The 13281-nt window shown below is 42.8% G+C and overlaps 4 protein-coding genes across 4 annotated transcripts; 3 read left to right on the top strand and 1 right to left on the bottom strand.

The window, feature by feature from the left end:
* Positions 1-1743: 1743 nt before the first annotated feature.
* BDB00DRAFT_760774 (mono-functional DNA-alkylating methyl methanesulfonate N-term-domain-containing protein) lies at positions 1744-6324 on the top strand (the record flags this gene model as incomplete). The annotated part of the gene is made up of 14 exons (XM_053119230.1): positions 1744-1847; positions 1935-1999; positions 2238-2517; positions 2597-2908; positions 3011-3149; positions 3258-3449; positions 3539-3675; positions 3769-4110; positions 4179-4411; positions 4500-4699; positions 4773-5043; positions 5125-5387; positions 5451-6049; positions 6126-6324. The coding sequence occupies 14 exons, from the start codon at positions 1744-1746 to the stop codon at positions 6322-6324; spliced, it is 3336 nt and encodes a 1111-aa protein (XP_052981376.1).
* Positions 6325-6491: 167 nt separating this feature from the next.
* BDB00DRAFT_815946 (uncharacterized protein) lies at positions 6492-8666 on the top strand. Its single transcript, XM_053122955.1, has 5 exons — positions 6492-7087; positions 7192-7467; positions 7556-7819; positions 7891-8053; positions 8122-8666. The coding sequence occupies exons 1-5, from the start codon at positions 6501-6503 to the stop codon at positions 8569-8571; spliced, it is 1740 nt and encodes a 579-aa protein (XP_052981375.1). The 5' UTR covers positions 6492-6500; the 3' UTR covers positions 8572-8666.
* A 234-nt stretch (positions 8667-8900) lies between these two features.
* On the top strand, positions 8901-9624 carry BDB00DRAFT_760800 (serine/arginine repetitive matrix 1; the record flags this gene model as incomplete). Its single annotated transcript, XM_053119233.1, has 3 exons — positions 8901-8990; positions 9076-9198; positions 9310-9624. Coding segments are annotated over 3 exons (528 nt in total), but the record flags the coding sequence as incomplete, so codon positions are not given.
* A 920-nt stretch (positions 9625-10544) lies between these two features.
* BDB00DRAFT_882586 (uncharacterized protein) lies at positions 10545-13276 on the bottom strand (the record flags this gene model as incomplete). The annotated part of the gene is made up of 6 exons (XM_053128160.1): positions 10545-10697; positions 10795-10820; positions 10922-11233; positions 11307-11607; positions 11753-11991; positions 13270-13276. 6 exons carry the CDS (start codon positions 13274-13276, stop codon positions 10545-10547), a joined length of 1038 nt encoding a protein of 345 aa, XP_052981373.1.
* Positions 13277-13281: the final 5 nt, after the last annotated feature.

Genomic DNA, 13281 nt, shown 5'->3' with positions numbered 1-13281 from the left:
CAGGCCAATAATAATAAATGTCGCTTGGCAGCAAAATAATGTCGCATTTTTTAGTATAGATGTCGCCTGCTTTCAAAAGCAACATTACGAAGGTTGACATAAGCTTTCTAATAAAGACCATTTTAAACATTATTTTTATCATTTTTGATGATTCGTCTATAAATAAATAAAAAAACCTTACCTTTTATACTTACGTTGTTAATTATTACCTGTCGTCGCTATAAGCTTTACAGGCTCTTTTTTCTATGACGCCTCCTCTAAACACTGTATGTGAATGAAAAAACGAATCCAATGAGGTCTGTTGGTTAATTACATTATTACATGCTTCACGGATTCTTGTCGATAAGGTCTCCTGTTGTAAGAGTTGTTGACGTTTCATCTTACCCTTTGCAACAGATCAAAATTGTTCTATTGGATAGGGGGTTATGTGGATTGAAGAACTCAAGAAGGGATCCACACACTATTGTTACCCCGAGAACCACCCATAACAAATAAACCAAACATACAAAAGAACCACACACCAAGCGGCAATCAGAATACAATACATAACTACCGCAGCAACCGCAGCAACTCTACAACTCTTTTGCACCCCCAAATTATCAAAAGGAACAACTATAAATAGAACGAACCCTTTACCCTGTAAAGATTCGATGAACAGCTTGTTGAATAAGAGCATTACCGCAGCATTGGCGTTGCGCAGCAACCGCAGCAACCGCAGCAACCGCAGCAACCGCAGCACCAGTACCATAGGAACGGGTTAATCTACGATGGCTCTACCTACGTTGGAAAGTTGTTTTCCATGAGAAGCTTTGGCTTCTTTTTTTACTACTCTTTGTCTCTTAGTTGTTCAAATGTAGGTTCAGTCCACATATTTCAGACCATCTGTATTAGGCTAACACATATAGGGATCAAATTAACATAGCATAAGATTGTAACGTTTACGATATGGAATGGCCACTACTGGTTCTATATGATAATACTTAAAAAAATATAGTTTGACATATTTCGTAGTGAATTTAATGAAAGTGAGTATTGGTCAAGTACATCACGTTGTGCGCTGTAGCATGCAAGCCAGAATTACTGAGAGTGCTATCCTCCAAGTAAGGAGGATAAAGGACTCTGGCGAAGGTTTATGGCGACGCTTTAAAGTTGAGAGGCTAAATCAAACATGAAGCCACTGCGCTCAATTTAATGGTAACACTGCTCGAAAGAAAGAGTATGTAGCAATTTGAGGTATACTATGCTAATACTTCCCTGGGACCAAAAGACTTTATATAGGTTTAGTTGTAGGTCATGGTTGTTTAGGGGTTAACCTAAGCTCCTGCCTCTCAATGTGACACTTGATTATATAGACGTGGAATATCATGTGTAAAGGTACATCTTGGATTTTGCGTATGGCTATTGCAATTGCGCTACGGTCGACAGTGACGATAATAGAGTCCATCAAGTCGTCGCTAAAAGATCAATACTCTGACGCGTTCGTTCTGTGCGATTAGTATAAAGTTATAAAAACCAGTTGATGTCTCCAATTTTCAGCGTGGGTCTTAAGCTCAGCCAAATTGTTCAGACGTGAGTTTCTGCGCGGTTTGCTTCGATTACACGGCATTTGATTTGTCGGCTCAGCATTCAACCAGTCTGCAGAGGGGGAGGAGTAGTTAAGGGGACGCTCCATTGCTTATCTTAATTTTCATTCAAAGCTGCTCTTTCTCCTTCTAACTTCTATATCTTGAGAGAAACCGTGTCATGGCCTTTTACAAATATGTTGTAACAGCGCAAAAACCTACTGCTACACAGTACTCTGTGAAAGGCCCATTTACAGCAAACGATGAAATGAATCTAATATTGGGGTAAGTTTATCCTTTTCAAATAGAAATATATGTTACAAAGTCAAGAGCAGAGTAGTCTAACTTTATACTCTTTTTTTTCGCGTTTAGGAAAGGGACACGGATTGAGATCTATACACTGACGCCCGATGGATTGAAACCAACGTTAGAATTTAGTATTCATGGCACGATCAAAGCTTTGGATCTGTATCGACCCGAGGTTAGAAACACGACGCACTTTACAACACTTTGCATAACGATCGATTTCTTTGATGTATGTTCTCAAGTCGATCAACTTACACACAACAATAACATTGTAGGACTGCGACAAGGCTTCGCTGTTTGTTCTGACTGGACGACTCACCTACTGCGTATTGACGTATTCAGAAAAGACACAACAGATCGTATCCGAAGCAAGTGGAGAAATTGGAGCCACCGGTTCACCTTATGCAATATCTCAAGACGTCTTTGGGATGTTTGATCCTACCTGCAAATACTTTGCAACGGCACTTAACGAATCCATGGTGGCAATATCGAAATCTGACGCGTTTAACCAGCGAAGCAGTAGTAGTATTAACGGCGTTGGTAATACTATCAACAATGCAACCAACCCGCAAGGACGTCGAAGTTCACTCAAAGCTGCGAAGGCTCGTAATAAGAATCAACGACAACAACAACAGCAAATCAACTTGGGGTATGCTCCTAACTGTATGGAAAGGAAGAAGAGGTCTTGAATCGGTGCTGGTCTGACGCGCTTGATGTTTTTTTTATAGACTGGGAGGGAACAAGTTGGTCTCTATGGCATTTTTACATGATACTCAGGTACCAACGCTCGCGATATTATACGATGACCCAGACGACGAGATGCGACATGTTCGAGCGTACGAGCTGGATCCGACCACGCGCGAATTCGTACCCAAAGATGAAATGATTGAAGAGTTTCCGTCAAGTTGGAATGATAATTTTCTGGTCCCATTACCAGCTCCCTTGGGCGGTACCTTGTTAGTCGGCGAGGCATCCGTTCATTTCTTAAAGTTAGGGAAGGCACCGCGCGGCTTGGGGATTAACAAATGCTCTATAAACTGGTAAAGTTACAAGGAAGGATAAAAGAAGAAACCAGCGAGAATTGAGAAGATCTTGAGACGCTAACCATTCAAGGTGGGCTTATGATTTGGAATTGATTGCAGTTATACTATCATGGATGAAAGCGGAACAAGAATTTTGCTGGGTGATCAGGCACAAGGCACTTTGCACTTGCTGCAATTGACTTTATCAGAAAAAGAACCGAATACAGTCGAACGACTACAGTTTTCAGCATTGGGAAAGGTTAGTAAATGGGACGAAACATCGTGGAGGAGCTGGTATGGAGAAAATAAAAACGAGGATCTGTTACAGGGAACAACGTGTTGATTATTTTGCTTGAATTTTGGTCAGGTTTCAACTCCATCTTGTCTTACATACCTTGACAATGATGTTGTATTCATTGGCTCTACCACAGGCGATTCTCAACTAGTGCATCTGGATATATCGCGTCGATCACCGGAAAGAGACGTGATTGAAGTTATTGAGGAGTTTCCGAATATCGGACCCATCACCGATTTCTGTATTGCAGATTTGGATAAGCAGGTATGTGTGTTATTTGTCAACGGGCTACCAAAGATAAAAAGGGGGTATTCGTCTTTATTAAAAGATGTATGTGTGAATCATGGATATAGGGACAAGATCAATTGATCACTTGCTCAGGCGTGGGTCGTGACAGCTCACTTCGGATCATTCGAAACGGTGTTGGATTGAACGAACTGGCAACAATTGAGATAAGTGGTGTGAAAGGCATCTGGGGCTTACGACCATCGTTTGATTCAAGGTGATGACCATTCTTTTTATTTAACGAAAATTTTTTTTCGAGTTTGCTTCTAACAACGTCGATGACTTTTTCAAATGTTAGGCATGATGATATGCTAGTATTTTCGTTCATAAGCCAAACTCGGATATTGCAGCTACGAGGGGACGAAATGCGTGAGTTATCAACATATTCTGGATTTGCTTTGGATCGACAGACATTAGCTGCTGGCACTGTCATTGGCAATCGTGTTATTCAAGTAACGGACTACAGTGTGAGATTGATGGGGTGTGGGATGGATAGTCCCTTGCTGGACGAATGGATACCATCAGACATGTCGCAGATCACCGTAGCAAGCGTCAATCCTTCGCAATGCGTTGTGTCTACCGGTTATGGGCGTCTCTATGCGCTCCAAATTCAAGACGATGATCGATTACTACAAATTGGGTAAGGATACTTTTTTTTTCTTGATTTGTAAGTGGTGCCGACGCTTAATCGTTAAAGATCAACAATAGAGCGACCCAGTTAGATCAAGAAGTGTCTTGTATCGACATCACCTCATTGGATTCCATGAACCCATATACAGCATCCGTGGTAGCCGTGGGTGTTTGGCGACAAGTTGGTGTCCGGCTACTATCGTTACCATCACTTGACATGGTTGCCGAGGAAACGCTGGCAGGTACAGCCATGCCTCGTTCGATTCTCATGGCCAAGTTTGAAGATATATCGTATCTGCTTGTTGCGCTTGGTAATTTCTTTTTAATTTTCTGCATGATCCACTTAGGAAAAGTATATTCAATCTAAAACAATGGCACGTGTCGTCGTGATTTAAAAAGGTGATGGCCAATTTTATAACTACAAGATGAAAGAGGGAGGACAGCTTTCGGATGAGAAACGATCCTTTTTAGGCAAAATGCCGATTTCTCTCGGAACGTTCTCATCCAATGGCACGATGCATGTTTTTGCAGCTTCAGACAAACCAAGTGTGATCCACAGCCGAAATCAGAAACTCATTTATTCCAATGTCAATCTCAAGGTAACCGAATTATTCAGTACGTTTCACTGTCAGCGGCCGCTCCTTCTAAACCATCATTTCTTTAATCACACAGGATGTCCGCTGTGCAACATCTTTCAATAGCCTGTCATTCCCGGATGCAGTGGCTCTCACGACTAAAGATGGGCTGATTATCGGACAAATGGAGGAAATTCAAAAATTACACATCACCAAAATACCCACCAACGACACACCCCGAAGGATCGAGTACCAAGAATCGTCAAGGACGTTTGGCGTAGTAACGTCTACATTAATACCAGGAACACGGCTGACTGCAAAAACCACAACGAGTGCATTTGAAATTCGGGATGAGCAGAATTTCAAAGGTATAAAAGAAACTTTCTGAAACATAAGAGAACAAGGAGATTTGAAATTGATATTGATAACTCATATATATTATTGCGTAGTCATTGACCGAGTCTATATACAAAACTTTGAGCGAATATTATCTTTAACGAATATGGTGTTTGATAACGATGGTACTGAATACTATGTGCTGGGCACAGGCGTCATGGGCGATCCATATGAAAGAGGAAGCACAGGTCGACTTTTGGTATATCGAATCACGCCTGAACGGACATTACATTTAGTCAACCAGTTCCGAACAGAGGCCATGGTTGAGAACATTCGTCCATTCCAAGGAAAATTACTTGCCAGTGTCTCTGGGACAGTAAGTGTAGCTATGTTGTCATGTCGCTCGCGGTCCTTGATATCTCATAATTGGCCATGACAGATACATTTATATCGATGGGAACTCGAAGTAAGTGGACGAGGCCACTTGGCATCCGTATGCACAATCCGTGTTCCTACCATCAGTCAGTCAATTGCTACATACAACGACACCATCGTTAGTGGAGACATGCTTTCATCGGTGGTTGCCATTCACTACGACTCGCACAAACAGACCATGAAACTTGCCGCACAAGATCCACAGCCAAAGCAAATCACATCCGTTGAAGCTCTCAGTGATGATTTATACATTGCAGCAGCAGAAGAAAGCGGACACTTGCTCGTATTGAAGCGCACCGACAACAGCAATAACAGCAAAAATACCGAAAAGAGAAATGACAGTACCAGTAATAGTGACACCAATTTGGAGATTGTAAGCCAATGGCACTTTGGTGAGCGAATTCAACGGTTTCGGACAGGTTCACTGGGATCTCATCCTTCGGACGACAACAAGCCAGTGGCACCATCTTTGATCTTTTGTACAACCAACGGCACAATTGGCGTCATTGCGGATCTCTCAGCCGATCACTTTAAACTGTTATGGCAAATGCAGAATAACCTTCTCAAGATTGTACCAAGTCTGGGTGATTTGAACCACACAGAGTAAGGAATTAATCTGTTCTTTTTGTACATTTTTTTTTTGTTTTGGTGCTATATTACTTAATTTTTTTTTCTGCAGTTGGCGAAGTATAGCAATCAACGATATTAGAGACAAGAGCTCACATTTTATCGATGGAGATCTCATCGAAAGCTTTTTGGACCTGACGCCGCAGCAAATGCGAGGCGTTGTTGAGGGACATAATGGCGGTCGAAAATTGGATTACACAGTGGAACGACTCTGCCAAGTGGTTGAGGAATTGATGAGCATACATTCTTAACTACTTTTGATAATAAAACACATTTGTTGAGGGTAGCATATAACAGCCATGCACAAAAGGGCCTCGTGGATCTATTTTCGTTTGTTATGCGGCACACTATTCAAGTAAAGTCAGCTGGTCTATCTCATAGTATTTAAGTGGGGGATGATAGCATTGTAGCGCAGCTTGATTTATACATGTTTTTCTACCAACTACGCTTAAACTTGGCCACTTTACAGTATGGTCCCGCCGATCTATTCAAACAACTCCCTCAAGTTCTTCCCGATGCCAAGGACCATGAAGCTTCTCTAAAAGACCAAAAACAACCTGCACGATCTAAACGATCGTCACCACAACGTAAACATTCGTCGTCGCCTTCGTCGTCGTCGTCGTCGTCGTCGACCATTACGCGGCAGCCCAATGCACCACCAACACCTGCTGAAAGAACCACCGACACCGCTACGAACAGGAATAACAAACGATCACAGCGAAAGCAGCAACAGGAACAACATGACAATAAATCTAATACAGTGACACGCAGGGATTTCCGCTTTGGCGCCATTACGATCGAGTCTATTCAAACCAATAAAGTCGTGTCGACAACGAATTGCGGCTCAGGTACGCTGCATCTCTATCGAGAGACGGAAGGCATCGATATACCGACAGAGGGTTCAATTTTCCTATGCATATTAGCGGTTCCTACCTATATGCAAGCATTGGATTTCGTCAAGTTTGCTGGTAGTAGTGGTAGTAATACACCTGTCGAATCCTTCCGCATTATTCGGTAACAACAATGATAATATCTGGTTTACAAAAATTGCATGAAATAACTAGCCACAAAGGGAGCTAACTAGAGGTACACATTTGGCTCTTTTTTTTTATATCCAGGGACCATACACCTAACAAATACACAGCATTGTTAAAGTTCACAACACCCACTGCAGCAAACGAGTTTCATCGACGGTTCAACGGCAAACAGTTCAATGTAATGGAACCAGAACTATGCCACGTTGTTTACGTTCGAAACGCTCCAGTCAACATACTCGAATTGCCCACATGCCCTGTGTGCCTGGAACGTATGGACGAAAGTGTCACTGACTTAATGACCATCCAATGCGAGCATACTTTTCAATGCTACTGCCTGAGCAAATGGGGTGATGGCGAGTATGTATCTTCTTTTTTTCCACATCAGAGCTAGTACAAAACAGAGTATAAAGTCTCACCGTGTGTCCCTCTTTCTCGATGCTGATAGTTGTCCAGTATGTAATTACTCGTTAAAGCCTGTACTTGAAGAAGGAAGCAGCAAAAGGATACCCAAACAGCCCGCAACACCCGACGAAGAAGCACAATGCTTTACATGTGGATCAACCGAAAGTCTTTGGATATGTATGGTGTGTGGGCATATCGGCTGTGGTCGGTACCACGATGCACATGCATATGATCACTACATGGAAACGGGCGATTCATATGCTTTGGAAATTGAGACTCAACGGATATGGGACTATACTGGCGATAGGTAAAAGAAAATTAGGTTGTAGGTTATTGTGATCACACTAGCTTACTGACAATATCAAATGGACTGTTCAGATATGTGCATCGGTTAATACAGAATATGGTGGATGGAAGTCTCGTAGAGTTGCCTAGCGCTACAAGCTCTGCTCCCGTTGCCATAGCGACTACACCTCATTCTTCTACGACTGAAGCTTCAGCGAGTCAACAAACATATCAGAAAAATGGCAACACGGCACCGGTAAAGAAAAAGAATTAGATAGCATTACTGGAAATCGTTTATTAATAATTTTGAATGTTCTTCAACAGGAAAAACTAGATGCCATGACTGTAGAATACACATACATGTTGACATCACAACTGGAATCACAACGAATACACTACGAAGAACAACTCACGCAGATCCAAATCCAAATCTCGTCACTAACGGCCCAAGTGAAAAATTTGATGATGAACGTCAAGGCGGCTGAAAAGGAACGCGAGGAGCTAATGCAAGTGGAACACGACACACGCAACAAAATAGTCGAAGTGAACAAGGAACGAAGCAAAGCAGAACGCAAGTTGGATGGATGGAAGAACAAGTGTCGGGACAAAAAGCGGGAGTATCAGGAGGAACAAGAATTAGCAGCATCCTTGCTGAAAAACAACGAACTACTCAAAAAGGATGCAGCAAGGAAGGATAAAGCAGTGGAAGAATTGAATAATCAAATCGCTGAATTGATGACATTACTGGAAAACAACAATAATAATTTGGAATAACCAAAAAGAAAGCTGTCTTCTCTGCCTCAATGTTTCGTTGTTCGCATATAACATAAAGCGGCTGGCGGCTGTGGGAGAGAGGATTATAATTCAGGCCCAGTTATATGTGTAGTGCAATCCACCTCACATATAATACACTCTCTTTCCAATCGCAATCTCAATCATGGGTGACGCTGGCTTTTTCAAGGTATGAATTGATTGAGGTGGTGATCATACTGTTCTTTTTATTTTGCATGCGTTTCTCTAAACACTTGGGACTACTACTAGTTCGTGGATGAGTCAATACCAACACACACAGCTACAAAAAAAAAAAAAAAAACTTGAATTAGGGCACAAGTGCTGACCAAGACATGCGGTTCAGCAACAAGAACAAGAAACTCTTGAAATCCATGGATTTCCCACCAGAGTTTGATGAAAAGGTAACAGTCATATAACAAAAGAAGGTCTGAATTAGTGTACCAAATCTGATTACTGTACTATTCGATCATTGGTTTTTTTTTTCAGGTCAACATGACCAAAGTCAAGTTCGATGTAATTAAACCTTGGATCACCACACGCGTTACAGAACTTTTAGGTTTTGAGGATGAACTCGTTATTAATTTTGCATTTGGGCTGTTGGAAGAGAAGGTACTAGCAGGCATTGTCTAGGATTCTATGCCAGAAATAAAAAAGAGAAAGAGAAAGAGTGTGTCTATGTAAAGATTACTAACAAACTTTTATTTTTTCGGTGTCATGTAGAATCCTGATCCGAAAATGATGCAAATCAATCTCACGGGATTTCTGGAAAAGAATACACAAACGTTCATTCTAGAGCTATGGCGGCTCTTGCTTAGTGCACAGCAGTCCAAGAGTGGTATACCACAAAAGTTCCTGGAGGAGAAAAAGCAGGAAATTATGCGGAATAAGGAACAGCAAGAAAGTGCCAAGGCGCGTCAGGAGGCTGTCATGGATGCTATTCGCCGACGAAAGGAAGCAGAAGAACATGATATGCGACAAGATCGTGGGACTCAACGAAAGCGGCCATCTCGATTTGTAAGTTTGATCAGTGGATAGTGGATATGGTTTATGGGATAACGATACATAGTGGGTTATCCTTTCATTTTATATGTTATTAATCTAGTTTACCCTCTATGTTTTCAGGATGCGGGACGCCCATCATCACGATCAAGATCCCGGTCTCCGAAGAAACGTGAACGATCGCGTTCGCCACCTCGTCGATCATCACATCGATCATCACGTCGTTATGGTGACAGCCGATCGCCACCTCCACGCCACCGTTATCGATCACGAAGCCCATCGCAACGCAGCAGCCACCGTCGTCGTTACCGTAGCCGAACCCCTCCTCGCTATTCTCGTCGTCACGCATCGCCTAGAGACCGTAGTCGTGAATATAGAAGACGGCGAAGCCCCAGCACACCTCGACGACGATCGAGTAGACGCAGTGTGTCACCTCGCAATCCAAGCCGAAGCCGAAGCCCCAGTCCGAAACGGAGCCGTCGGACATCACCACCTGCAGATGCATCATCGTCATCATCACGCAGACGAAGATCAGCAAGCCCTGCAGCAGCCTCACCACCACCTAAAGCTGAAAAATCCAAATGGGAAACTGAGGCTGGTGATGAAGATGGTGATCCGGCAGAAAAGACACAGCAGTTACGTGAACAGGCTCTGGCATCATTGAAGAAGCGCCGTAGCACAGAAGATTAAGAGTAAAGAAAATCAATATTACTTCTCTTTTACATATTATTATAAGTTTGTTTGGGAGTGGGATGACGACGATGACGGATCAAGGAAGATCGAAGCAGCTGGAAGGGGGTATAATGAAGGAAGGCTTGTAGTTATTAGAAAGGAAGAATGGAAAAAGTAACAGCTATCAGTACATGTACAGGTAAAAGGGGAAAAGAATAAAGAAGAAATGACGAACAGTTAAGAGAAGAAGGAAAGATACAAGGCGGAGAGCGGTTGTTGTTGTTTCAATCGTCATCAATCCGCCAAGAGTTGAGAGAGCTCTGCTCCCGCAGCTCATGTCTCGTGGGATGTTCTTTCTTTTTGTCACCTCTTTGGACGTATGGCGCAAGACCCTTTCCAAAATTATGCATTGTCCACGCGCCCAGCACAGCCGTTGCCTAATACCAGATAAATGCGTATGTGTAAGCATTTCTCTCCCTTCCTTCGTTCCTTTCTTTTCTGAGAAAAAGAAAGATTCTTTTTGTTCTGTCTTACCAAGGCAAACACCATACCGATAACGACTAGTCAAAGTGATAACGCAACAACAAAACTTTTAGTCAGTAGCTGAGCCTCTATTTTTTTTTGTTTAATTTCTGTGTGCCTGACTGATTCGCTGACTCACCAAAGCAGATCCAAGTGTACCACAAATTGCCTGGCTCCAGTGTTTGACGAAGCATCAGAATAAACTCAAAGACGACGACAAACTGGAACGCAATAAAGACGATCATCCGTCCGTAGCTTTCTGATGCAACCGTCATTCGTCCAAAGTACAGCATCGGCAAGATCAAGACGGTGACAACCAGCTGGATCCACGTATCCCAATCAAAGCCGCTTTCAATAGCAAATTGGATAAAGTAAAAGCAGGACACCAGGAATTCAATGAAAATATCGATTTTAAGCGCCAGGACAAAGAACTGAAAGATACGGTACATTCCTTGAAGGTCGAAACTTCCAGTGAGTCTTTCTGTGACAGCAGCATCCACGTGTGTTTAAAATGAAGCGCTTACTTTGTACGCCTACATCCGGACCGATCTTTTTATAGATCACCCAGCCAAACTCTCGTACGACCATGTAGGACACGTACAGAAATGAAAGGGCGAACAGAACAAGAAGCACTGTCAGCGCGATCTCTAGGTAGGTGGCGATCCGGATAAACGATACGCTTATGTCGAGGTTGTAGTCTGAATTGATTTGTTCGATCCGGCTGAGCCAGCGTTTACCGTCCATGACTTCGAGACCGCCCAAGATCGAGCAGATCACGTTTAGAACGGCGAGAGCGATGACTTCGGGTGCGTTTTGATATACAGTCTACGACGACGACGACGACGATGATGATGATGATGATGATGAGCATTATGAATAACCACATACAAGTTTTATCGACGAGGTCACGAGTACCGGAGATTGGGATGATGATCCCCTTTGCATAAAAAAAAAAGTAAAGTAAACTCACAGCATCAAAGACCATTGCGCAGAACCAGACTTGGAAACCGATAAAGGCAACGTTCTCCCACTTTATTCGATTTAGGCGGTCGCGGGCGTGTTCGATGCGGTCATATGCTGAGGCGATATTGTCGACAATACCATCGTTTCCGAAAGAGGTCGACGCTGTTTCAGGCAGCACGCCAGCTTGGCTAGTGTTCTGGCTGGCTATGGCCGACTGCAAGGCAATGATCAGGACGGCTTGAGCCACTGCTAGCGCTACGTATATCTTTGTCCATTTGGACTGACTTATCCGCTGGCCCTTTTTTTATTGTTGAAATGAGCTTATTTTTTTTTTTGTTTATAAATAGCAAAGGAACCGGAAGGGGAAAAAAGGAAATCCGTAAGAAAAATGGTACGTACAATTTTCTCGAGAGTGACCATGGCGAGACGTTGGTTTCGGTGTGTGCCTGAGTGTGTTTGGTCAAGAGTATAAAAGAAACAAAAAAGAAGGCCTCTCTTTCACGCAGCAGGGCAGCAACGGCAGCAACGGCAAAAACAAAAGGAAGAGAAGAAGGAAAAGAAATGGAACATCATTTCAACTCCTTTTTTTTTATTAATGTGGAACCGGTCTTGCGCCTGCTTCAGCATCTCTTCATACTCCAAGAAGGGTTAAGGTCTCGTGTAACTCTCTTGCGGAAACTGCGCCCCTTCTTTTCATCCTAAACGGTAATTTCTTATTTGCTGCAGCAAAAGAAGCAACCGGCAAGTCGGGGCCTAATTAGCGGAACGGAATACATAACGTTCTTCCACCTGTCAACTTATTGCAGGCTGATTATAGCACCCAAACACTGCTAGTTCGACAATACACGAGCTGGATATGTGCGTGTCTAGAGTGTATACGCTCCAAGTGGTAAGTTTTACCAAGGAAGATCGTGGCATACACTTATCAATGCTATTAAAGAGAAACCGTCCATCACCAGTCTCCTCGACGTACCCCTTCATTAAAATTAAGACTAATACTACAGTGTTCAAACGATTTGTAATTCAAGAGAACAGTGTGTGTTGTACATAATATATGCTAATTACTACTCTGGGTATACCTATACATTCTTTGTGTTCAGCGTAGAAGATCAAATCCACGACTTTGGGTTTTAATGTGTAATGCAGTAGGATGTATGCAGGTTTGTCTGCGTGCATATATGAAGGTTCGCTGTGATGCTGATTATCGATTAAGAAAAGGCGTTGACAACAAGGGGCCCACTGATACTGTCCATCTACCGAAAGGAATTGACTACTTTAGAAGAGAGACGATAAATTACATGACTTGATTCGCGATAAGTAGTACACAGATCTTCTGGAATACCCTTTTTTCGGGACTCTGTTATGAGCTCGGATATCTCTCTTTTTCAGCTTTGACTGATAACTGCGTTCTGAGTTCCGAACTGTTCTGATTCTGACATCTACGATGTTCGATGCGCGAGGCCAAGTGCTTGGGACGCTGTAAACACATCTAGCAAATACGACAAAAGCACTGATTAATAATACTGGACATAGTCA

Source organism: Zychaea mexicana (genome assembly GCF_025766255.1).
Source record: "Zychaea mexicana strain RSA 1403 chromosome Unknown BDB00scaffold_23, whole genome shotgun sequence".
NCBI classification, from domain to species: Eukaryota; Fungi; Mucoromycota; class Mucoromycetes; order Mucorales; family Lichtheimiaceae; genus Zychaea; species Zychaea mexicana.
This window is presented reverse-complemented; position numbering and strand designations above follow the sequence as displayed.